The sequence below is a fragment of the Salvelinus alpinus genome, chromosome 19, assembly GCF_045679555.1.
Source record: "Salvelinus alpinus chromosome 19, SLU_Salpinus.1, whole genome shotgun sequence".
NCBI lineage: Eukaryota > Metazoa > Chordata > Actinopteri > Salmoniformes > Salmonidae > Salvelinus > Salvelinus alpinus.
In genome coordinates this window covers 5,954,888-5,978,908 of record NC_092104.1, presented here as the reverse complement: position 1 = coordinate 5,978,908, position 24,021 = coordinate 5,954,888, and the positions used below count along the sequence as shown (strand labels likewise).

Genomic DNA, 24,021 nt, shown 5'->3' with positions numbered 1-24,021 from the left:
AGACGAGTTGTATGGACAGAAACTAAATGCCATGCATTAAGCATGTTACAGTCAGGGGCACATATTTCACTGGACTGTGATACAAAAAGAAGCAAAGGTGTGCTTTAGGAGCATGCGGAAGCCTCCCAGCGGCCGGGGAGGCTGTTTGGAGTGTTTATCAGACTGGATACATAAAAATAAAATAAAAAGTTATGTCCCCCCCCCCACCCCAAACACTTCTAAAACCAAAGTTGCGCCCCTGGTTACAGCCATGCATTAAACATATTAGTCATGCAGACATCAGCAAACACAGTTTGATCTCATGATCTTGCAGGACTGTGTTAGGATATTTTTTACTTGGGACTTTGCAATCAGATTGGATTTTAAAAAAGAGACATAACCGCCATGCTTCATCTACAACTGATTAAACATCAAAGCTGGGATTTACCCCGTACATGTTCTCCACTCACAGGTTTTGAGATCGGCAGAGACAGTGAGCTGCTTATGGTTTAATATCTTATTTCACCTGTTTACCTTTTCAAAAAAAAGCACAGTCCGGTTTATATAACATGTTGGTTAAGGATTCCCCATACCCAAAGCACAATACTGTATATACAGTACCTTTGGAAAGTATTCAGACCCCTTGACTTTTCCCACATTTTGTTATGTTAGTCTTATTCTAAAATGTATTAAATAAATAAAAATCCTCAGCAATCTACACACAATACCCCATAATGCAAAGCAGAAACAGGTTAAGAAGTTATTGCAAATGTATAAAAAAACAGAAATACCTTATTTACATTAGTATTCAGACCCTTTGCTATGATACTTGAAATTGAGCTCAGGTACATCCTGTTTCCATTGATCATCCGTGAGATGTTTCTACAACTTGATTAGAGTCCACCTGTGGTAAATTCAATTGATTGGACATGATTTGGAAAGGCATACACCTGTCTATATAAGGTCCCACAGTTGACAGTGCATGTCAGAGCAAAAACCAAGCCATGAGGACGAAGGAATTGTCAGTAGAGCTCCGAGACAGGATTGTGTCGAGGCACAGATCTGGGGAAGGGTACCAAAACATTTCTGCAGCATTGAAGGTCCCCGAGAACACAGTGGCCTCCATCATTCTGAAATGAAGTTTGGAACCACCAAGACTCTCCCTAGAGCTGGCCGCCCGGCCAAACTGAGCAATCGGGGGAGAAGGACCTTGGTCAGGGAGGTGACCAAGAACCCGATGATCACTCTGACAGAGCTCCAGAGTTCCTCTGTGGAGATGGGAGAACCTTCCAGAAGGACAACTATCTCTGCAGCACTCCACCAATCAGGCATTTATGGTAGAGTGGCCAGACGGAAGCCACTCCTCAGTAAAAGGCACATGACAGCCCGCTTGGAGTTTGCCAAAAGGCACCTAAAGGCCTCAGACCGTGAGAAACAAGATTCTCTGGTCTGATGAAACCAAGACTGAACTCTTTGGTCGAATGCCATGCGTCGCGAGGAAACCCGGCACCATCCCTACGGTGAAGCATGGTGGTGGCAGCATCATGCTGTGGGGACGTTTTTCAGCGGCAGGGACTGGGAGACTAGTCAGGATCGAGGCAAAAATTATCAGAGCAAAGTACAGAGAGATCCTTGATGAAAACCTGCTCCAGAGCGCTCAGGACCTCAGACTGAGACGAAGGTTCACCTTCCAACAGGACAACGACCCTAAGCACACAGCCAAGACAACGCAGGAGTGGCTTCGGGACAAGTCCTTGAGTGGCCCAGCCAGAGCCCGGACTTGAACCCTATCTAACAGCTCTGGAAACCTGAAAATAGCTGTGCAGCGAAACTCCCCATCCAACCTGACAGAGCTTGAGAGGATCTGCAGAGAAGAAATGGGAGAACCTACCCAAATACAGGTGTGCCAAGCTTGTAGCGTTAAACCCAAGGAGACTCGAGGCTGTAATCACTGCAAAAGGTGCTTTTAACAAAATATTGAGTAACGGGTCTGAATACTTACGTAAATATGATCTGTTTTTAATTTTTTATAAATTAGCAAAAGTTTCTAAAAACCTGTTTTTGCTTTGTCATTATGGGGTATTGTCTGTGGATTGATGAGGGAACATAACAATTTAATACTTTTTAGAATCAGGCTGTAACGTAACAAAATGTGGAAAAAGTCAAGGGGTCTGAATGCTTTCCCGAAGGCCCTGTATTGGTGGTCAAGGATTCTCAATACCCAAAACATAAGCGTTGCTTCAATTCATTATCAGAACAAATGTCTGTCGCTTTTATTTTTTTGTTAGTCATTCAGAGGTGCAGACCCACAAAGACAGCCATGTGAATCTGAGAAACATCTTGGTGTAACGATGGGCAGATAATACCACTCAGAAACCTACAAAACACCTCATCGTTTGGCTTCTACTATTGAAAAAAGCTAGCAATAAAACAAACCCCCATAAAATGGATATTGCTTTTGAATAATGTTTTTATTTATCACCATTAAGCATTTGTATATATATATTAAAAAAAACATTCACAGTATGGTACAAGATCATTTACATAGTTTTGTCTGTTGAAAAACAGATATTTTTAATATACAACTTATGCATTTAACGCAGTATACTTTCCTTTCCCAGGAGGCAGCTGCTGGAGTATAGCACAACAAACAACTTGCTTAACCAACAGTTCTGACATTCTTACAATAACCGATGAGTTAAGTTTCACAGGAACAAACAGCTGTTATGAACATCTGTATGTTGATGTCAATGTTCTAAGATCAACAATGTTTAAAAGCAACCAAATAGAAAAAACGATGAAGGTTTGAGGCCGTTTCACCACAGTAACAAAGGGCTAGGAAGTGAAACCAATGACCCAAATCAAAGAATTAACATTTGTAAATAAGAACAAAATATATCAATGTAAACACAACATATTCAATACTGTTTTTGAACGCTGCTGGGAGGTTTTAACCATCCAAACTTTTCACTACCATTTCCTGTTTGTCTTGAACTTGATCATCAGTGTAATTAATGGCTCAAGTCATTCTTGTAATTAAAATGGCTTTTTTTTTCTCTCTTTCTTATTGAAAGAAACAGATGAAACATTAAATGGCTGTTGAATCAGAAATCTGTCCACCAATACACTATTTGAACAAGATGTTTCTGAGTATGGCTGTCTTGCATTACAACATGGAAACAATAACAGAAGTTAAACTAATAATAAGTGTACAATGGATTTATCCAAATGGTCAAGAGTACAGAGCTCTTAAATTGACAATGAAATGCAACAGAATGACTGGGGTATTGAGGAATCCAGCAATTCCCTTCTCCCTTGTTAAACTTACCTTTGGAAAATAAATAAAATATATGGAGGTGTTATCAAGGAATGCAAGAAGTGCTTATTACTGTATAGGCAAGTGTGCATAACTGAAGCCTGCTGCTGTCAGACCCAGCAGTGGAGACTCCAGGCCTGCTGCTGTCAGACCCAGCAGTGGAGACTCCAGGCCTGCTGCTGTCAGACCTAGCAGTGGAGACTCCAGGCCTGCTGCTGTCAGACCCAGCAGTGGAGACTCCAGGCCTGCTACTGTCAGACCCAGCAGTGGAGACTCCAGGCCTGCTACTGTCAGACCCAGCAGTGGAGACTCCAGGCCTGCTGCTGTCAGACCCAGCAGTGGAGACTCCAGGCCTGCTGCTGTCAGACCCAGCAGTGGAGACTCCAGGCCTGCTGCTGTCAGACTCAGCAGTGGCAGCAGAACCAGATGTACTATAGCATACAACCCTACATTACCACCCTACATTAGGTGCAGCTTCATGCGCATCTTAATGATAGCACGTTGGAATGGTTAGTAGATACAAACTTAGAGATTAATTGGTTGGAACATTTGTCAAAAGCCCCTGAACGTCCTTCAGACTTTGGACAACTTAAACTACCAAAGAAAATATGAAATAAATTGTCTATGGCACAAATGCATGCATAAAATGAGGCTGTTTGAACATTTGTCACCAAATGTTGTCATTCCAGCCTTTCTGGGATGACTTCAACCATATGTTGGGGCTCCATTTTTTAGAATGACGGTCCCTTCTGAGCGTCCTATAACCTAATCAGTGGTCAAGTACTTTCACCCAGTTTTGTTTCGGTTGTTCCTTAGCTCAGCTATACCTTGAACTACAATGTTATACTAAAGTTAGTGAGACATGGGATACATATTTCCATTTCGATATATATAGGCAGAACCATCTGACTTATAGTCAGACTTCAGTTTGCTATAAGTTACTATAAATCACTTAACTGAAGTCATTCTGGGATTTCATTGTCATACTCTAGTTAACATATTTTAATATATGGGCACAGCTGACTGTTATATATCACAACAACAAAAAGTCAATTTAGCTACCATAAAAAAAGAAAAAATGGTGACATTCTTACGATAATTCTTAAGATATATTTTAGTTATATAATTCTTGTAATAATGAATCATTTTGGGGGTGGGCGGCAGCGAGAACAGTTGTCCATAGTAAAGTGCACAGTACAACCCAAAAAGGGATATGACATTTTGGAAAATCTCTTAACAGGAATAAACTTATTACGCCCAAGGTGCGGCTTTTGAGATTTAAGGATACTTATAAATATATCAATATGCTAGTTTCAAATGGACTCAATAAGCAAAATCAAATTTTAAAAAATGTAGTGGCTAAATGACCATGCCTTCTCTCACTGCTGGTTTGTGACTAAATTATCAATCACTACTGTACCATCATATACAGTGGGGTCTGAAATTGACAGATAAATTACTATGTAAAATAAGTAAATACTGAGCTATATTGGAGAATTACATTTATTTTATACAAATTTTCAGGCAAAAATCTGGTTGCCTCAATTGCTCAGAGAAAGTATTTTTTTTTTAACGAGTAATACTTTTTTTTCAAAATGATTGATGGATGTGCCCTCTTCAATTAAATCCACAAGTTTTCAATGGGTTTCAAGTCCGGAGACTGAGATGGCCATAGCAAAATGTTGATTTGTGTGGCCAATTAACAACTTATTTGTGGATTTTGATGTTTTCTCGGGGTCATTGTATTGCTGGAAGATCCACTTATGACCAAGTTTCAGCCTCCTGGCAGAATTAGAATAAAATTATTTATTCATTTTATAGTCATTAATGCTCATCATTATCAAGGGTGTCAATCATTTGTAAATAGGCCGTCATTGTAAATATGAATTTGTTCTTTAAACTGACTTGCCTGGTTAAATAAAGTTTTGATTTTTGTATTTATTTATTATAATTTGGGACCCCACTATCCTCCTGTTCATTAACGAGATGTGCTGTTTTGTTCTCCTGAAGTCTAACCTGGTAATAGTGACGTATTCCCATTTGAGCATTGAGACCAGTTACACCAAAAGACTACAGTTACTCACCAGGGCCTGTATTCACAAAGCGTCTCGGAGTAGGAGTGCTGACCTAGGATCAGTGTAGCCTTTCAGATCGTAATGAATAATGCTATATAGTCAGAGGGGACCTGATCCTAGATCAGCACTGCTACTCCGATACTACACAGCCTCTGGGGTTTAAGGTTGGGGGGGGTAGTACAGTGAGTGTGGTTGGGGGTTTAAGGGGGGGGGGGGTAGTACAGTGAGTGTGGTTGAGGGTTTAAGGGGGGGTAGAACAGTGAGTGTGGTTGGGGGTTTAAGGGGGGGGGGGGGTAGAACAGTGAGTGTGGTTGGGGGTTTAAGGGGGGGGGGTAGAACAGTGAGTGTGGTTGGGGGTTTAAGGGAGGGGGTAGTACAGTGAGTGTGGTTGGGGGTTTAAGGGAGGGGGTAGTACAGTGAGTGTGGTTGGGGGTTTAAGGGAGGGGGTAGTACAGTGAGTGTGGTTGGGGGTTTAAGGGGGGGTAGAACAGTGAGTGTGATTGGGGGTTTAAGGAGGGGGGGGGTAGAACAGTGAGTGTGGTTGAGGGTTTAAGGGGGGGGGGGGGGTAGAACAGTGAGTGTGGTTGAGGGTTTAATGCGGGGTAGTACAGTGAGTGTGGTTGAGGGTTTAAGGGTTGAGTTTGGCAGGGGGGAAATGAAGACAGGAGAGTTCCGAACTGAAGTGTTGGGTCCTGTTGGGGCGTGGCGAGACGGGGTTGGGGGAGGGGCCTCCATTAAGACTTGCCTGCGCTAGCCAGGAAGGGGGCGGAGCCAAACAGGTATTCAGGGAGGAGGGGCTTGGCGGTTGCGGCGGAGGTGATTGGCTGCAGCGGTCGGTCTGCCTCCATGCTAGTGGTTCTCTCCACGGGTTTACCTGCTCGGGCAGATAGGGGATCGTTAGGTTAGGTTCAAAAAGGTTTACTAGCCATCAAATTAACATTAGACATAAATAATTGTCTTTGGAATCAGGAGTGCATTTAGTGAAATATAAGAACGTTTGCAGATAGAAAAGTAACAAATCGAGAGATTATTAAACATATTAATATATTATTGACATATGGCAACTAAGAGCAGGAACCTTTTGTCTGTTAATATATATGTTTACATGTGAGTCATTTAGCAGATGCTCTTCTCCAGAGCCACTATCCGTGGTGAGTGCAGACATTTTCCCTGAGGGAATCAAACCCAGGTGGTACAGTAACGGAAAGAAGGTAAAAGATGGGGCACTTGCTGGGGGAAGGTAAAAGATGGGGCACTTGCTGGGGGAAGGTAAAAGATGGGGCACTTGCTGGGGGAAGGTAAAAGATGGGGCACTTGCTGGGGGGAAGGTAAAAGATGGGGCACTTGCTGGGGGAAGGTAAAAGATGGGGCACTTGCTGGGGGAAGGTAAAAGATGGGGCACTTGCTGGGGGAAGGTAAAAGATGGGGCACTTGCTGGGGGAAGGTAAAAGATGGGGCACTTGCTGGGGGAAGGTAAAAGATGGGGCACTTGCTGGGGGAAGGTAAAAGATGGGGCACTTGCTGGGGGAAGGTAAAAGATGGGGCACTTGCTGGGGGAAGGTAAAAGATGGGGCACTTGCTGGGGGAAGGTAAAAGATGGGGCACTTGCTGGGGGAAGGTAAAAGATGGGGCACTTGCTGGGGGAAGGTAAAAGATGGGGCACTTGCTGGGGGAAGGTAAAAGATGGGGCACTTGCTGGGGGGGAAGGTAAAAGATGGGGCACTAGCTGGGGGAAGGTAAAAGATGGGGCACTTGCTGGGGGAAGGTAAAAGATGGGGCACTTGCTGGGGGAAGGTAAAAGATGGGGCACTTGCTGGGGGAAGGTAAAAGATGGGGCACTTGCTGGGGGGGAAGGTAAAAGATGGGGCACTTGCTGGGGGGAAGGTAAAAGATTGTGCACTTGCTGGGGGAAGGTAAAAGATGGGGCACTTGCTGGGGGGGAAGGTAAAAGATGGGGCACTTGCTGGGGGAAGGTAAAAGATGGGGCACTTGCTGGGGGGAAGGTAAAAGATGGGGCACTTGCTGGGGGAAGGTAAAAGATGGGGCACTTGCTGGGGGGAAGGTAAAAGATGGGGCACTTGCTGGGGGAAGGTAAAAGATGGGGCACTTGCTGGGGGAAGGTAAAAGATGGGGCACTTGCTGGGGGGGAAGGTAAAAGATGGGGCACTTGCTGGGGGGGAAGGTAAAAGATGGGGCACTTGCTGGGGGGGAAGGTAAAAGATGGGGCACTTGCTGGGGGGGAAGGTAAAAGATGGGGCACTTGCTGGGGGGGAAGGTAAAAGATGGGGCACTTGCTGGGGGGGAAGGTAAAAGATGGGGCACTTGCTGGGGGACGGTAAAAGATGGGGCACTTGCTGGGGGGGAAGGTAAAAGATGGGGCACTTGCTGGGGGGGAAGGTAAAAGATGGGGCACTTGCTGGGGGGGAAGGTAAAAGATGGGGCACTTGCTGGGGGGGAAGGTAAAAGATGGGGCACTTGCTGGGGGGGAAGGTAAAAGATGGGGCACTTGCTGGGGGGGAAGGTAAAAGATGGGGCACTTGCTGGGGGGGAAGGTAAAAGATGGGGCACTTGCTGGGGGGGGAAGGTAAAAGATGGGGCACTTGCTGGGGGGGAAGGTAAAAGATGGGGCACTTGCTGGGGGACGGTAAAAGATGGGGCACTTGCTGGGGGGGAAGGTAAAAGATGGGGCACTTGCTGGGGGGGAAGGTAAAAGATGGGGCACTTGCTGGGGGGGAAGGTAAAAGATGGGGCACTTGCTGGGGGACGGTAAAAGATGGGGCACTTGCTGGGGGAAGGTAAAAGATGGGGCACTTGCTGGGGGAAGGTAAAAGATGGGGCACTTGCTGGGGGACTGTAAAAGATGGGGCACTTGCTGGGGGACTGTAAAAGATGGGGCACTTGCTGGGGGACGGTAAAAGATGGGGCACTTGCTGGGGGAAGGTAAAAGATGGGGCACTTGCTGGGGGAAGGTAAAAGATGGGGCACTTGCTGGGGGAAGGTAAAAGATGGGGCACTTGCTGGGGGAAGGTAAAAGATGGGGCACTTGCTGGGGGAAGGTAAAAGATGGGGCACTTGCTGGGGGACTGTAAAAGATGGGGCACTTGCTGGGGGACGGTAAAAGATGGGGCACTTGCTGGGGGAAGGTAAAAGATGGGGCACTTGCTGGGGGAAGGTAAAAGATGGGGCACTTGCTTGCTCTGAGGAGGTCGAACTCGCGGTCCAGAAGTTCCTCCTCTGTTAGTTTGGAGAAGTTGTCCTCTCCGAAGGGGTTCCAGCGGGACATGTCAGGAGGGTGGCTCTGGGGGGTGACCAGGGTCCGGGGGGGAGGGGTGGTCACCTTTAGGTCCACCAGAGGGTTTCTACTGGGGAGAGAGAGAGGAAGATATGGGTCTGGGCAGGCTAATGATCACCATAGACTGAGATGCTTATGATGTGTTGTATTACTTGTGGTGTCTGTGTTACTGACAGACATTACAGGCACATAAATATTGGGGTATGAAGTGACTGAGGGATGTTACCTGGTGTTAGAGACTCAACAGGGGCAGGTGTTACCTGGTGTTAGAGACTCAACAGGGGCAGGTGTTACCTGGTGTTAGAGACTCAACAGGGGCAGGTGTTACCTGGTGTTAGAGACTCAACAGGGGCAGGTGTTACCTGGTGTTAGAGACTCAACAGGGGCAGGTGTTACCTGGTGTTAGAGACTCAACAGGGGCAGGTGTTACCTGGTGTTAGAGACTCAACAGGGGCAGGTGTTACCTGGTGTTAGAGACTCAACAGGGGCAGGTGTTACCTGGTGTTAGAGACTCAACAGGGGCAGGTGTTACCTGGTGTTAGAGACTCAACAGGGGCAGGTGTTACCTGGTGTTAGACACTCAACAGGGGCAGGTGTTACCTGGTGTTAGAGACTCAACAGGGGCAGGTGTTACCTGGTGTTAGAGACTCAACAGGGGCAGGTGTTACCTGGTGTTAGACACTCAACAGGGGCAGGTGTTACCTGGTGTTAGAGACTCAACAGGGGCAGGTGTTACCTGGTGTTAGAGACTCAACAGGGGCAGGTGTTACCTGGTGTTAGTGTATAGAGACTCAACAGGGGCAGGTGTTACCTGGTGTTAGTGTATAGAGACTCAACAGGGGAAAGTGTTACCTGGTGTTAGAGACTCAACAGGGGCAGGTGTTACCTGGTGATAGTGTATAGAGACTCAACAGGGGAAGGTGTTACCTGGTGATAGTGTATAGAGACTCAACAGGGGCAGGTGTTACCTGGTGATAGTGTATAGAGACTCAACAGGGGAAGGTGTTACCTGGTGTTAGTGTATAGAGCCTCAACAGGGGCAGGTGTTACCTGGTGTTAGAGACTCAACAGGGGCAGGTGTTACCTGGTGTTAGTGTATAGAGACTCAACAGGGGAAAGTGTTACCTGGTGTTAGAGACTCAACAGGGGCAGGTGTTACCTGGTGATAGTGTATAGAGACTCAACAGGGGAAGGTGTTACCTGGTGATAGTGTATAGAGACTCAACAGGGGCAGGTGTTACCTGGTGATAGTGTATAGAGACTCAACAGGGGAAGGTGTTACCTGGTGTTAGTGTATAGAGCCTCAACAGGGGCAGGTGTTACCTGGTGATAGTGTATAGAGTCTCAACAGGGGCAGGTGTTACCTGGTGATAGTGTATAGAGTCTCAACAGGGGCAGGTGTTACCTGGTGATAGTGTATAGAGACTCAACAGGGGAAGGTGTTACCTGGTGATAGTGTATAGAGTCTCAACAGGGGCAGGTGTTACCTGGTGATAGTGTATAGAGACTCAACAGGGGAAGGTGTTACCTGGTGTTAGAGTATAGAGTCTCAACAGGGGAAGGTGTTACCTGGTGATAGTGTATAGAGCCTCAACAGGGGAAGGTGTTACCTGGTGATAGTGTATAGAGACTCAACAGGGGCAGGTGTTACCTGGTGATAGTGTATAGAGTCTCAACAGGGGCAGGTGTTACCTGGTGATAGTGTATAGAGCCTCAACAGGGGAAGGTGTTACCTGGTGTTAGTGTATAGAGCCTCAACAGGGGCAGGTGTTACCTGGTGTATAGAGACTCAACAGGGGAAGGTGTTACCTGGTGATAGTGTATAGAGTCTCAACAGGGGCAGGTGTTACCTGGTGATAGTGTATAGAGTCTCAACAGGGGAAGGTGTTACCTGGTGATAGTGTATAGAGTCTCAACAGGGGCAGGTGTTACCTGGTGATAGTGTATAGAGACTCAACAGGGGAAGGTGTTACCTGGTGATAGTGTATAGAGTCTCAACAGGGGCAGGTGTTACCTGGTGATAGTGTATAGAGACTCAACAGGGGAAGGTGTTACCTGGTGTTAGAGTATAGAGTCTCAACAGGGGAAGGTGTTACCTGGTGATAGTGTATAGAGCCTCAACAGGGGAAGGTGTTACCTGGTGATAGTGTATAGAGACTCAACAGGGGAAGGTGTTACCTGGTGATAGTGTATAGAGCCTCAACAGGGGCAGGTGTTACCTGGTGTTAGAGACTCAACAGGGGCAGGTGTTACCTGGTGTTAGTGTATAGAGCCTCAACAGGGGAAGGTGTTACCTGGTGTTAGTGTATAGAGCCTCAACAGGGGCAGGTGTTACCTGGTGTTAGAGACTCAACAGGGGCAGGTGTTACCTGGTGTTAGTGTATAGAGACTCAACAGGGGCAGGTGTCACATTTCCAGCACCAGCCCCGATTGCCACGACCCCAGGGCTGACCCCAGATCCAGCTCCAGAGCCCAAAGGAAGTTGGAACTCTAGCGGGGATGTCACAGTGGGCTGCTGGGTGGCATGCTGTTGATGGTGTAGCTGTTGATGGTGTAGCTGTTGATGGTGTAGCTGTTGCTGTAGTAGTTGTTGTTGTTGATGATGGAGTTGTAGTTGCTGTTGATGTTGCTGCTGCTGTGCAAAGGCCTGGTGGTACTGGTGCATCTGACGGGGGGAGGGGAACGAGGTAACAGTGATGTCACGTTGACTATGAGAGAGACATGATTACAGACACTGAATGAATCTGCGATGGACAGGATCAGACAACAGGACTGACAGTATTTAGAGACTTTTATTAAAAAGGTTGATTATGGCTTGACAGTGACGAAGCGCAAAATGTATGGATAAGTGTTATTTCCTAAAACACTCACTTTCCTAAAGTGACTACAACGGAGAGAGAGAGAGAGCCTGATTTCCTCTGTGTAATTGCTTCATATGTCACAATTTAACACAGTCACACACAGCGAACCGGTGGAGCTACCCCCCCCCTCTCTCCTCTCCTCTCCCCTGATAACCGTGTGGACGGAGCAGATTGCTGCTGAAATTAAAACAGATGGTAACCGTTCGGTGGAAAAGGAGCTAAAAATGACTCTGCCTTTACGGTACGTATTTGGATGACTGGTGTTGGCGACGGTTGTCGCAGAGGGTACGTAAATATGAGCGGTGGGAGATTTTTGGATGAAGTCACTGCTCTGCACCGCATACGTTTGGCAGAGGTCTGTACAGCGAGGGAGATGCCAGTGAGTGTTTGGAGAAGGAACTTAAAAGTTTTTTAAAAAGAGACAATTTTTTGGGATATATTTGACACAGAATGAAATAGCCAGCTGTTTGAGTTTGAGTTTATTTTTACAGGGACAGTGCACATTAGCGTCCTGTCACACTGTGAATGTTCTTGCACTCCTAAACAAGACAGTTTTGCTTCCCTCTACAGAACGTTATCTCGGCTGTGTCCAGCGTTCAATATAGTTTCGGGTCAGGTACATTTATGTCTTATTGGCTGTCGTTTCTGCATCAAATAAAACTGGGGGAGGTTTCAGTGTGTGGTAATCCATCTTTTATTTTTATACCCTGCAGTTCATCTGCAGCTTAATGGATTTGATATTACATGGCTGAGTAGTGGGCCTGTTCCTGATGTTACATGGCTGAGTAGTGGGCCTGTTCCTGATGTTACATGGCTGAGTAGTGGGCCTGTTCCTGATGTTACATGGCTGAGTAGTGGGCCTGTTCCTGATGTTACATGGCTGAGTAGTGGGCCTGTTCCTGATGTTACATGGCTGAGTAGTGGGCCTGTTGTTGATGTTACATGGCTGAGTAGTGGGCCTGTTGTTGATGTTACATGGCTGAGTAGTGGGCCTGTTGTTGATGTTACATGGCTGAGTAGTGGGCCTGTTCCTGATGTTACATGGCTGAGTAGTGGGCCTGTTCCTGATGTTACATGGCTGAGTAGTGGGCCTGTTCCTGATGTTACATGGCTGAGTAGTGGGCCTGTTCCCGGGCCTGTTGTTGATGTTACATGGCTGAGTAGTGGGCCTGTTGTTGATGTTACATGGCTGAGTAGTGGGCCTGTTCCTGGGCCTGTTGTTGATGTTACATGGCTGAGTAGTGGGCCTGTTGTTGATGTTACATGGCTGAGTAGTGGGCCTGTTCCTGATGTTACATGGCTGAGTAGTGGGCCTGTTCCTGATGTTACATGGCTGAGTAGTGGGCCTGTTCCTGATGTTACATGGCTGAGTAGTGGGCCTGTTCCTGATGTTACATGGCTGAGTAGTGGGCCTGTTGTTGATGTTACATGGCTGAGTAGTGGGCCTGTTCCTGATGTTACATGGCTGAGTAGTGGGCCTGTTCCTGATGTTACATGGCTGAGTAGTGGGCCTGTTCCCGGGCCTGTTGTTGATGTTACATGGCTGAGTAGTGGGCCTGTTGTTGATGTTACATGGCTGAGTAGTGGGCCTGTTCCTGGGCCTGTTGTTGATGTTACATGGCTGAGTAGTGGGCCTGTTGTTGATGTTACATGGCTGAGTAGTGGGCCTGTTCCTGATGTTACATGGCTGAGTAGTGGGCCTGTTCCTGGTGTTACATGGCTGAGTAGTGGGCCTGTTCCTGATGTTACATGGCTGAGTAGTGGGCCTGTTCCTGATGTTACATGGCTGAGTAGTGGGCCTGTTGTTGATGTTACATGGCTGAGTAGTGGGCCTGTTCCTGATGTTACATGGCTGAGTAGTGGGCCTGTTCCTGATGTTACATGGCTGAGTAGTGGGCCTGTTCCCGGGCCTGTTGTTGATGTTACATGGCTGAGTAGTGGGCCTGTTGTTGATGTTACATGGCTGAGTAGTGGGCCTGTTCCTGGGCCTGTTGTTGATGTTACATGGCTGAGTAGTGGGCCTGTTCCTGATGTTACATGGCTGAGTAGTGGGCCTGTTCCTGATGTTACATGGCTGAGTAGTGGGCCTGTTCCTGATGTTACATGGCTGAGTAGTGGGCCTGTTCCTGGGCCTGTTGTTGATGTTACATGGCTGAGTAGTGGGCCTGTTCCTGAGCCTGTTGTTGATGTTACATGGCTGAGTAGTAGGCCTGTTCCTGAGCCTGTTGTTGATGTTACATGGCTGAGTAGTGGGCCTGTTCCTGATGTTACATGGCTGAGTAGTGGGCCTGTTCCTGATGTTACATGGCTGAGTAGTGGGCCTGTTCCTGATGTTACATGGCTGAGTAGTGGGCCTGTTCCTGATGTTACATGGCTGAGTAGTGGGCCTGTTGTTGATGTTACATGGCTGAGTAGTGGGCCTGTTCCTGATGTTACATGGCTGAGTAGTGGGCCTGTTCCTGATGTTACATGGCTGAGTAGTGGGCCTGTTCCCGGGCCTGTTGTTGATGTTACATGGCTGAGTAGTGGGCCTGTTGTTGATGTTACATGGCTGAGTAGTGGGCCTGTTCCTGGGCCTGTTGTTGATGTTACATGGCTGAGTAGTGGGCCTGTTCCTGATGTTACATGGCTGAGTAGTGGGCCTGTTCCTGATGTTACATGGCTGAGTAGTGGGCCTGTTCCTGATGTTACATGGCTGAGTAGTGGGCCTGTTCCTGGGCCTGTTGTTGATGTTACATGGCTGAGTAGTGGGCCTGTTCCTGAGCCTGTTGTTGATGTTACATGGCTGAGTAGTAGGCCTGTTCCTGAGCCTGTTGTTGATGTTACATGGCTGAGTAGTGGGCCTGTTCCTGATGTTACATGGCTGAGTAGTGGGCCTGTTCCTGATGTTACATGGCTGAGTAGTGGGCCTGTTCCTGATGTTACATGGCTGAGTAGTGGGCCTGTTCCTGATGTTACATGGCTGAGTAGTGGGCCTGTTCCTGATGTTACATGGCTGAGTAGTGGGCCTGTTCCTGATGTTACATGGCTGAGTAGTGGGCCTGTTCCTGATGTTACATGGCTGAGTAGTGGGCCTGTTCCTGATGTTACATGGCTGAGTAGTGGGCCTGTTCCTGATGTTACATGGCTGAGTAGTGGGCCTGTTCCTGATGTTACATGGCTGAGTAGTGGGCCTGTTCCTGATGTTACAACATCCCCTCCCCTCGACTACCCTCTACTATCCCCTACCCTCTACTATCCCTGCTATATTGCTATCCCCTCCCCCCCTCTACTATCCCCTACCCCCCTCTACTATCCCTGCTATATTGCTATCCACCCCCCCCTCTACTATCCCCTCCCCCCCTCTACTATCCCCTCCCCCCCTCTACTATCCCTGCTATATTGCTATCCCCTCCCCCCTCTACTATCCCCTCCCCCCCTCTACTATCCCCTCCCCCCCTCTACTATCCCTGCTATATTGCTATCCCCTCCCCCCCTCTACTATCCCCTCCCCCCCTCTACTATCCCCTCCCCCCCTCTACTATCCCTGCTATATTGCTATCCCCTCCCCCCTCTACTATCCCCTCCCCCCCTCTACTATCCCCTCCCCCCCTCTACTATCCCTGCTATATTGCTATCCCCTCCCCCCTCTACTATCCCCTCCCCCCCTCTACTATCCCCTCCCCCCCTCTACTATCCCCTCCCCCCCTCTACTATCCCCTCCCCCCTACCCTCTACTATCCCCTCCCCCCCTCTACTATCCCCTCCCCCCCTCTACTATCCCCTCCCCCCTACCCTCTACTATCCCCTCCCCCCCTCTACTATCCCCTCCCCCCCTCTACTATCCCCTCCCCCCCTCTACTATCCCCTCCCCCCCTCTACTATCCCCTCCCCCCCTCTACCAACCCCTCCCCCGCTCTACCAACCCCTCCCCCACTCTACCAACCCCTCCCCCCCTCTACTATCCCCTCCCCCCTACCCTCTACTATCCCCTCCCCCCCTCTACTATCCCCTCCCCCCCTCTACTATCCCCTCCCCCCCTCTACTATCCCCTCCCCCCCTCTACTATCCCCTCCCCCCTACCCTCTACTATCCCCTCCCCCCTACCCTCTACTATCCCCTCCCCCCCTCTACTATCCCCTCCCCCCCTCTACTATCCCCTCCCCCCCTCTACTATCCCCTCCCCCACTCTACCAACCCCTCCCCCACTCTACCAACCCCTCCCCCGCTCTACCAACCCCTCCCCCACTCTACCAACCCCTCCCCCACTCTACCATCCCCTCCCCCACTCTACCATCCCCTCCCCCACTCTACCATCCCCTCCCCCACTCTACTACCCCCTAACCTCTACTATCCCCTCCCCCCCCTACCCTCTACTATCCCCTCCCCCCTACTATCCCCTCCCCCCCTCTACCACCGATATCGCCCTACAAATAAATACTTTACCCAAGAGTATAATATTCCCATTGTGGTTTTTCAGATCCCTTAATAATACAGGTTTGCCGGGCCATCTGAACCCTGATATCATGACATAGAAAACATTCCTGGACCCGACTCCAAGAGCAGTACCACTGATGAACAGTAACAGAAACTATGTTTTATGGATTATGACTGGTCAATGACCCATATATATATTGAGCATTCTTTTTGTAGCAAGTATCTTATATAATCGACTCCATTGAACTGAACAGATCGACTCCGTTGAACTGAACAGATCGACTCCGTTGAACTGAACAGATCGACTCCGTTGAACTGAACAGATCGACTCCGTTGAACTGAACAGATCGACTCCGTTGAACTGAACAGATCGACTCCGTTGAACTGAACAGATCGACTCCGCTGAACTGAACAGATCGACTCCGTTGAACCGAACAGATCGACTCCATTGAACCGAACAGATCGACTCCATTGAACCGAACAGATCGACTCCATTGAACTGAACAGATTGACTCCATTGGAGTTTAACCAAATGATATGCTGTAATATTAGATCGGCCTTATCTGGAGGATGAAATGTGAAATTGTCGCCAACTCCGTATGACTTTAAAAACAGGGATCCATTGTCAATCCACCAAGATTTTAATTAGAAAAAAGGCAAAGAGCCCATTTTTAAACAGGCTGGGCCTCGCTTGATAGAAAACCTGTTTGGATTTAGATCAAATTTCAGTCCAATGGAAGGGCTTTAAGAGAGGTTTAATTAATGGCTTAATATTTAATTGTTTTAACCGTCCAAACTGATGTTGGTTATATAAATATGCTTGTTTAACTTTCTGGTTAGCCATTCCAAATAAAGTGAAATCTTTTTTTCCCCCGCATGATTTGAAAAAAGATTTTCCTGGAGTCGGTAGAACCATGAATACATATTTGAACTGCGATGTCACTAGAGAATTAATCAGAGAATTAAAAATGGACAGGCGTTTCCCTCTCCAAGGTTTCAAGATCACTCAACTTTTCCGGGATATGTACACCAAGCACATCGACTTCACCATTCATCCAATTTAAATCATCTGTGTGTGTCTTACCATGGCTGCGTAGTGGTCTTGTGTGTGTGTGTGTGTGTGTGTGTGTGTGTGTCTTACCATTGCTACGTAGTGGGCCTGTGCCTGGGCCTGTTGTTGCTGATACATGGGCTGTATCATCATCTGCTGCTGAAGGGCCTGCTGCTGGAGGGCCTGCTGGTACTGAGAGGAGAGAGGATTGCTATCTTAGATTGCTATCGATTATTTACAAACCATCTTAGATTGCTATCGATTATTTACAGACCATCTTAGATTGCTATCGATTATTTACAAACCATCTTAGTTTGCTATCGATTATTTACAAACCATCTTAGTTTGCTATCGATTATTTACAAACCATCTTAGATTGCTATCGATTATTTACAAACCATCTTAGTTTGCTATCGATTATTTACAGACCATCTTAGTTTGCTATCGATTATTTACAAACCATCTTAGTTTGCTATCGATTATTTACAGACCATCTTAGTTTGCTATCGATTATTTACAAACCATCTTAGATTGGAATCGATTATTTACAGACCGATTGACGGGTAGATCATTATGTATAGTCGCTGACAACCAGACAATCTGTCACCTATCAGATTAGACTGGTAGTGCACGGAGCAGGGCTGTGTTCAATAAGGAGGAAAAGAGTAGCGAACGGAGCAGGGCTGTGTTCAATAAGGAGGAAAAGAGTAGTGAACGGAGCAGGGTTGTGTTCAATAAGGAGGAAAAGAGTAGTGAACGGAGCAGGGCTGTGTTCAATAAGGAGGAAAAGAGTAGTGAACGGAGCAGGGCTGTGTTCAATAAGGAGGAAAAGAGTAGTGCACGGAGCAGGGCTGTGTTCAATAAGGAGGAAAAGAGTAGTGAACGGAGCAGGGCTGTGTTCAATAAGGAGGAAAAGAGTAGTGAACGGAGCAGGGTTGTGTTCAATAAGGAGGAAAAGAGTAGTGCACGGAGCAGGGCTGTGTTCAATAAGGAGGAAAAGAGTAGTGCACGGAGCAGGGCTGTGTTCAATAAGGAGAAAAAGAGTAGTGAACGGAGCAGGGCTGTGTTCAATAAGGAGGAAAAGAGTAGTGAACGGAGCAGGGCTGTGTTCAATAAGGAGGAAAAGAGTAGTGAACGGAGCAGGGCTGTGTTCAATAAGGAGGAAAAGAGTAGTGAACGGAGCAGGGCTGTGTTCAATAAGGAGGAAAAGAGTAGTGAACGGAGCAGGGCTGTGTTCAATAAGGAGGAAAAGAGTAGTGCACGGAACAGGGTTGTGTTCAATAAGGAGGAAAAGAGTAGTGAACGGAGCAGGGCTGTGTTCAATAAGGAGGAAAAGAGTAGTGAACGGAGCAGGGCTGTGTTCAATAAGGAGGAAAAGAGTAGTGCACGGAACAGGGTTGTGTTCAATAAGGAGGAAAAGAGTAGTGCACGGAGCAGGGTTGTGTTCAATAAGGAGGAAAAGAGTAGTGCACGGAGCAGGGTTGTGTTCAATAAGGAGGAAAAGAGTAGTGCACGGAGCAGGGTTGTGTTCAATAAGGAGGAAAAGAGTAGTGCACGGAGCAGGGTTGTGTTCAATAAGGAGGAAAAGAGTAGTGCACGGAGCAGGGTTGTGTTCAATAAGGAGGAAAAGAGTAGTGCACGGAGCAGAGTTGTGTGTGGCAAGCGTTTTGAAATTGGGAAGTACTAAGTCAACTTGTACAATAAAGAACACAGATCTTCGCTTTGAGTTGCAAAACTTTTTGCTACGGTGTGCCCTACAGAACACATCCCTGTGTTGTATTCACTTCGCCTGTGGGCACAAACCACCTTATTGAACACAACTCAAACAGCAAAACACGTCCCTTTTTCAGGACCCTGTCATTCAAAGATAATTTGTAAAGATCTAAATAACTTCACAAATCTTCATTGTAAAGGGTTTAAACACTGTTTCCCATGCTTGTTCAATGAACCATAAACAATTACCGTAATGAACAGGCACCTGTGGAACGGTCGTTAAGACACTAACAGCTTACAGACGGTAGGCTGAAAACTTAGGACACTAAAGAGGCCTTTCTACTGACTCTGAAAAACACCAAAAGAAAGATGTCCAGGGTCCCTGCTCATCTGCGTGAACGTGCCTTAGGCATGCTGCAAGGAGGCATGAGGACTGCAGATGTGGCCAGGGCAATAAATTGCAATGTCCGTACTGTGAGACGCCTAAGACAGCGCTACAGGGAGACAGGATGGACAGCTGATGGTCCTCGCAGTGGCAGACCACGTGTAACAACACCTGCACAGGATCGGTACATCCGAACATCACACCTGCGGGACAGGTACAGGATGGCAACAACAACTGCCCGAGTTACACCAGGAACGCACAATCCCTCCATCAGTGCTCAGACTGTCCGCAATAGGCTGAGAGAGGCTGGACTGAGGGCTTGTAGGCCTGTTGTAATGCAGGTCCTCAACAGACATCACCAGCAACAACTTCGCCTGTGGGCATAAACCCACCGTCACTGGACCAGACAGGACTGGCAAAAAGTGCTCTTCACTGACGAGTCACGGTTTTGTCTCACCAGGGGTGATGGTTGGATTCGTGTTTATCGTCGAAGGAATGAGCGCTACACCGAGGCCTGTACTCTGGAGCGGGATCGATTTGGAGATGGAGGGTCCGTCATGGTCTGGGGCGGTGTGTCACAGCATCATCGGACTGAGCTTGTAGTCAATTCAGGCAATCTCAATGCTGTGCGTTACAGGGAAGACATCCTCCTCCCTCATGTGGTACCCTTCCTGCAGGCTCATCCTGACATGACCCTCCAGCATGACAATGCCACCGGCCATACTGCTCAATTCTGTGCGTGATCTCCTGCAAGATAGGAATGTCAGTGTTCTGCATGGCCAGCGAAGAGCCCGGATCTCAATCCCATTGAGCACGTCTGGGACCTGTTGGATCGGAGGGTGAGGTCTAGGGCCATTCCCCCCAGAAATGTCCGGGAACTTACAGGTGCCTTGGTGGAAGAGTGTGGTAACATCTCACAGCAATAACAGGCTAATCTGGTGCAGTCCATGAGAAGGAGATGCACTGCAGTACTTAATGCAGCTGGTGGCCACACCAGATACTGACTGTTACTTTTGATTTTGACCCCCCCTTTGTTCAGGGACACATTTTTCAATTTCTGTTAGTCACATGTCTGTGGAACTTGTTCAGTTTTTGTCTCAGTTGTTGAATCTTGTTATGTTCATACAAATATTTACACGTGTTAAGTTTGCTGAAAATAAACAGTTGACAGTGAGGACGTTTCCTTTTTTGCTAAGTTTACAACACTGATTTTGGTTTTGCTAAAGTGTGCCTCACTTAGCATACCCCTGGTGTCAGACAGCGTGAGGGTTTCTCAGCAGTACCTTAGCATACCCCTGGTGTCAGACAGTGTGAGGGTTTTTCAGTAGTACCTTAGCATACCCCTGGTGTCAGACAGTGTGAGGGTTTTTCAGTAGTACCTTAGCATACCCCTGGTGTCAGACAGTGTGAGAGTTTCTCAGCAGTACCTGAAGGTATTGGAGCTGCTGTGGATGAACAGGATGGAGTTGTTGTTGCAGACGAAGGTCTCCAGGTTGCAGCTGCTGGAGAACCCTGTTGGCTGTCTGGAGCTGTGGAGCGACCGGCTGGCTGTTACCAGGTGTTGGAGCTGTGATACAAGAGGAGAGGAGATCATTTATTGTCCATTTAGTGAGAATGTGTCGTCTTCTGCCTATACAAACCCTCTCAGATAAACCCGCTGAGATGCACAGGGTCCGCCACGGAGCAGTGCCCCTAGGGGATAGCCGCTTAGGGGGTTCAGTGTCTCGCTCAAGGGCACAATGGCAGATAAACAAACACACACACAGTATTTTTGCCTTCTCACCTTTCTGCCCATTGCTGACGGCTACAGAAGGCACAGCTGTAGGGGTGATGGGCATGGCGGTGATGGGCGTGGCAGCGATGGGCGTGGCAGCGGCGGGCGTGGCAGCGGCGGGGACAGCTATAGGGGTGACAGCTGTGTTGGCTACAGGGACGGGTATCACGTTACTGTTGGTCGCCTTGGGTCTCTGTCTCGGAGCGATGGAAGTTGCCGTGGGGCCCGCGGACTCTGTGATTCTGGAATAGTAGGGAACGACCAGAAAACAGTGGAAACGTCATTGTTAAAGTTTATTTATACATTCTCATTGGGAGATGAAATCTATTTTTACAAAAGAGACCTGACTCGTTTTCTTTCACAAATATCCACAGTGACATGTGACTGTACCTGGCTTTTGTCATGCTCTTCCGAGCAGCAACCTCGCTGGCTGTGAGTGGCTCAGGGAGTGACGTGGGGAGAGGGGAGCTCTGCAGAGGGGCCGATACAACCGTCACTGTTGCTATAGACACCCAACTTCTCCATACACTGAACTTAAATTTCACTTATAATACAAAACACATCTGTCACAATCAATGAACAGCGACTTACAAAGAGATTTGGCACTGGACACTCCTTTCCAGCTAACTTGAAGGCAAAGTAGGAGACTTGATAGATATCTGGTCTCTTCTCATGGTCAGCCTCAAGCATATATCCTAGAGAAGAGGGGACATATAGTTTAATATATCCTGGAGAAGAGGGGACATATAGTTTAATATATCCTGAGAAGAGGGGACATATAGTTTAATATATCCTGAGGGGACACATATAGTTTAATATATCCTGAGGAGAGGGAACATATAGTTTAATATATCCTGAGGAGAGGGGACATATAGTTTAATATATCCTGGAGGAGAGGGAACATATAGTTTAATATATCCTGAGGAGAGGGGACATATAGTTTAATATATCCTGGAGGAGAGGGGACATATAGTTTAATATATCCTGGAGAAGAGGGGACATATAGTTTAATATATCCTGAGGAGAGGGGACATATAGTTTAATATATCCTGAGGAGAGGGGACATATAGTTTAATATATCCTGGAGGGGACATATAGTTTAATATATCCTGGAGAAGAGGGGACATATAGTTTAATATATCCTGGAGGAGAGGGGACATATAGTTTAATATATCCTGGAGAAGAGGGGACATATAGCTTAATATATCCTGAGGAGAGGGGACATATAGTTTAATATATCCTGGAGGGGACATATAGTTTAATATATCCTGGAGAAAAGGGGACATATAGTTTAATATATCCTGGAGAAAAGGGGACATATAGTTTAATATATCCTGGAGAAAAGGGGACATATAGTTTAATATATCCTGGAGAAAAGGGGACATATAGTTTAATATATCCTGGAGAAGAGGGGACATATAGTTTAATATATCCTGGAGAAGAGGGGACATATAGTTTAATATATCCTGGAGAAGAAGGGACATATAGTTTAATATATCCTGGAGAAGAGGGGACATATAGTTTAATATATCCTGGAGAAGAGGGGACATATAGTTTAATATTTCCTGGAGAAGAGGGGACATATAGTTTAATATTTCCTGGAGAAGAGGGGACATATAGTTTAATATTTCCTGGAGAAGAGGGGACATATAGTTTAATATTTCCTGGAGAAGAGGGGACATATAGTTTAATATTTCCTGGAGAAGAGGGGACATATAGTTTAATATTTCCTGGAGAAGAGGACACATATAGTTTAATATTTCCTGGAGAAGAGGACACATATAGTTTAATATTTCCTGGAGAAGAGGACACATATAGTTTAATATTTCCTGGAGAAGAGGACACATATAGTTTAATATTTCCTGGAGAAGAGGGGACATATAGTTTAATATTTCCTGGAGAAGAGGACACATATAGTTTAATATTTCCTGGAGGACACATATAGTTTAATATTTCCTGGAGGACACATATAGTTTAATATATCCTGGAGGAGACATATAGTTTAATATATCCTGGAGGAGACATATAGTTTAATATATCCTGGAGGAGAGGGGACATAGTTTAATACACATTACTTTATAGTATCGCAGACAAATCAGAGAATCCCCCATTTCCTTAAGAGAAGGCATGTACACTTTACACAGGTTTTAAATATAAAAAAGTGAATTTTAATGTGTATGAAAATACTATTATTACCTCGCTATAATTCATTTTTCACCCTGGTAAAATGCATAAAAATGTCTACCTCCCATTTGACCACAAGGTGGAGCTATTGGATAATATTTGTATTAAAGGTCTACAGTGGGTGTGTAAACAATGAATGTTAGTTTGATTGGGCAAATTAATTGGAAAGGTAAATGTTTACACATCAGAAACATTGACATGACAATGTTTAATGTGGTTTAATTTGTATATGTATTGACAGCTTTGTGGTTCGTGTGGTGCTGAGGAACAAAGCAGTTGTACTTACTGATTAAGCAGTGCAGCTTGAAGGAGAACTTGGAATTGTCAGGAACGATAAAGGTTCCGTCACATATGGCGACTTGACTCTCTCCGAACGGGAGCGAGAAGAAACACAGCTTGTACAACAAGCAACCAAGAGCCTGAAACAGAGAAACACAGCTTGTACAACAAGTAACCAAGAGCCTGAAACACAGAAACACAGCTTGTACAACATGATATCAAACCATATTAAAATACATGCCTATATGCAGTATGTTATATAACATGGACTGCTCTCACCTCTGTCAGACAAATGAAGAGAGTATATTTCTCCATTCAGTTTCTCCACACCTATAATACCACCCCCCCTGCCAAACCCAGATTTGTCCGTCAGACTGCCAGATGGTGAAGCGTGATTCATCACTCCAGAGAACGCGTTTCCACTGCTCCAGAGTCCAATGGTGGTGAGCTTTACACCCCTCCAGCCGATGCTTTGCATTGCGCATGGTGATCTTAGGCTTGTGTGGCGCTGCTCGGCCATGGAAACCCATTTCATGAAGCTCCCGACGAACAGTTATTGTGCTGACGTTGCCTCCAGAGGCAGTTTGGAACTCGGTAGTGAGTGTTGCAACCGAGGACGGATTATTTTTTACGTGCTTCAGCACTCGGAGGTCCCGTTCTGTGAGCTTGTGTGGCCTACCACTTGGCAGCTGAGCC

General features: G+C 46.8%; 1 protein-coding gene across 3 annotated transcripts in view; it reads right to left on the bottom strand.

The window, feature by feature from the left end:
• LOC139544921 (BMP-2-inducible protein kinase-like) overlaps nt 1–24,021 on the bottom strand; it is a 96,396-nt gene that overhangs the window by 20,361 nt on the left and 52,014 nt on the right. Inside the window, exons 7-16 of one of the 3 annotated variants that reach the window (XM_071352124.1) lie at nt 23,333–23,465; nt 21,454–21,557; nt 21,253–21,332; nt 20,872–21,104; nt 20,516–20,655; nt 17,081–17,182; nt 11,241–11,327; nt 11,032–11,210; nt 8,563–8,732; nt 6,116–6,244 (exon numbers count right to left, since the gene is read on the bottom strand). In XM_071352124.1, coding sequence (XP_071208225.1) covers nt 6,116–6,244; nt 8,563–8,732; nt 11,032–11,210; nt 11,241–11,327; nt 17,081–17,182; nt 20,516–20,655; nt 20,872–21,104; nt 21,253–21,332; nt 21,454–21,557; nt 23,333–23,465 — 1,357 coding nt within the window. Of the gene's footprint in view, nt 1–6,115; nt 6,245–8,562; nt 8,733–11,031; nt 11,328–17,080; nt 17,183–20,515; nt 20,656–20,871; nt 21,105–21,252; nt 21,333–21,453; nt 21,558–23,332; nt 23,466–24,021 lie in introns of all 3 variants that reach the window. The other 2 variants (XM_071352122.1, XM_071352123.1) reach the window with 2 other exon arrangements.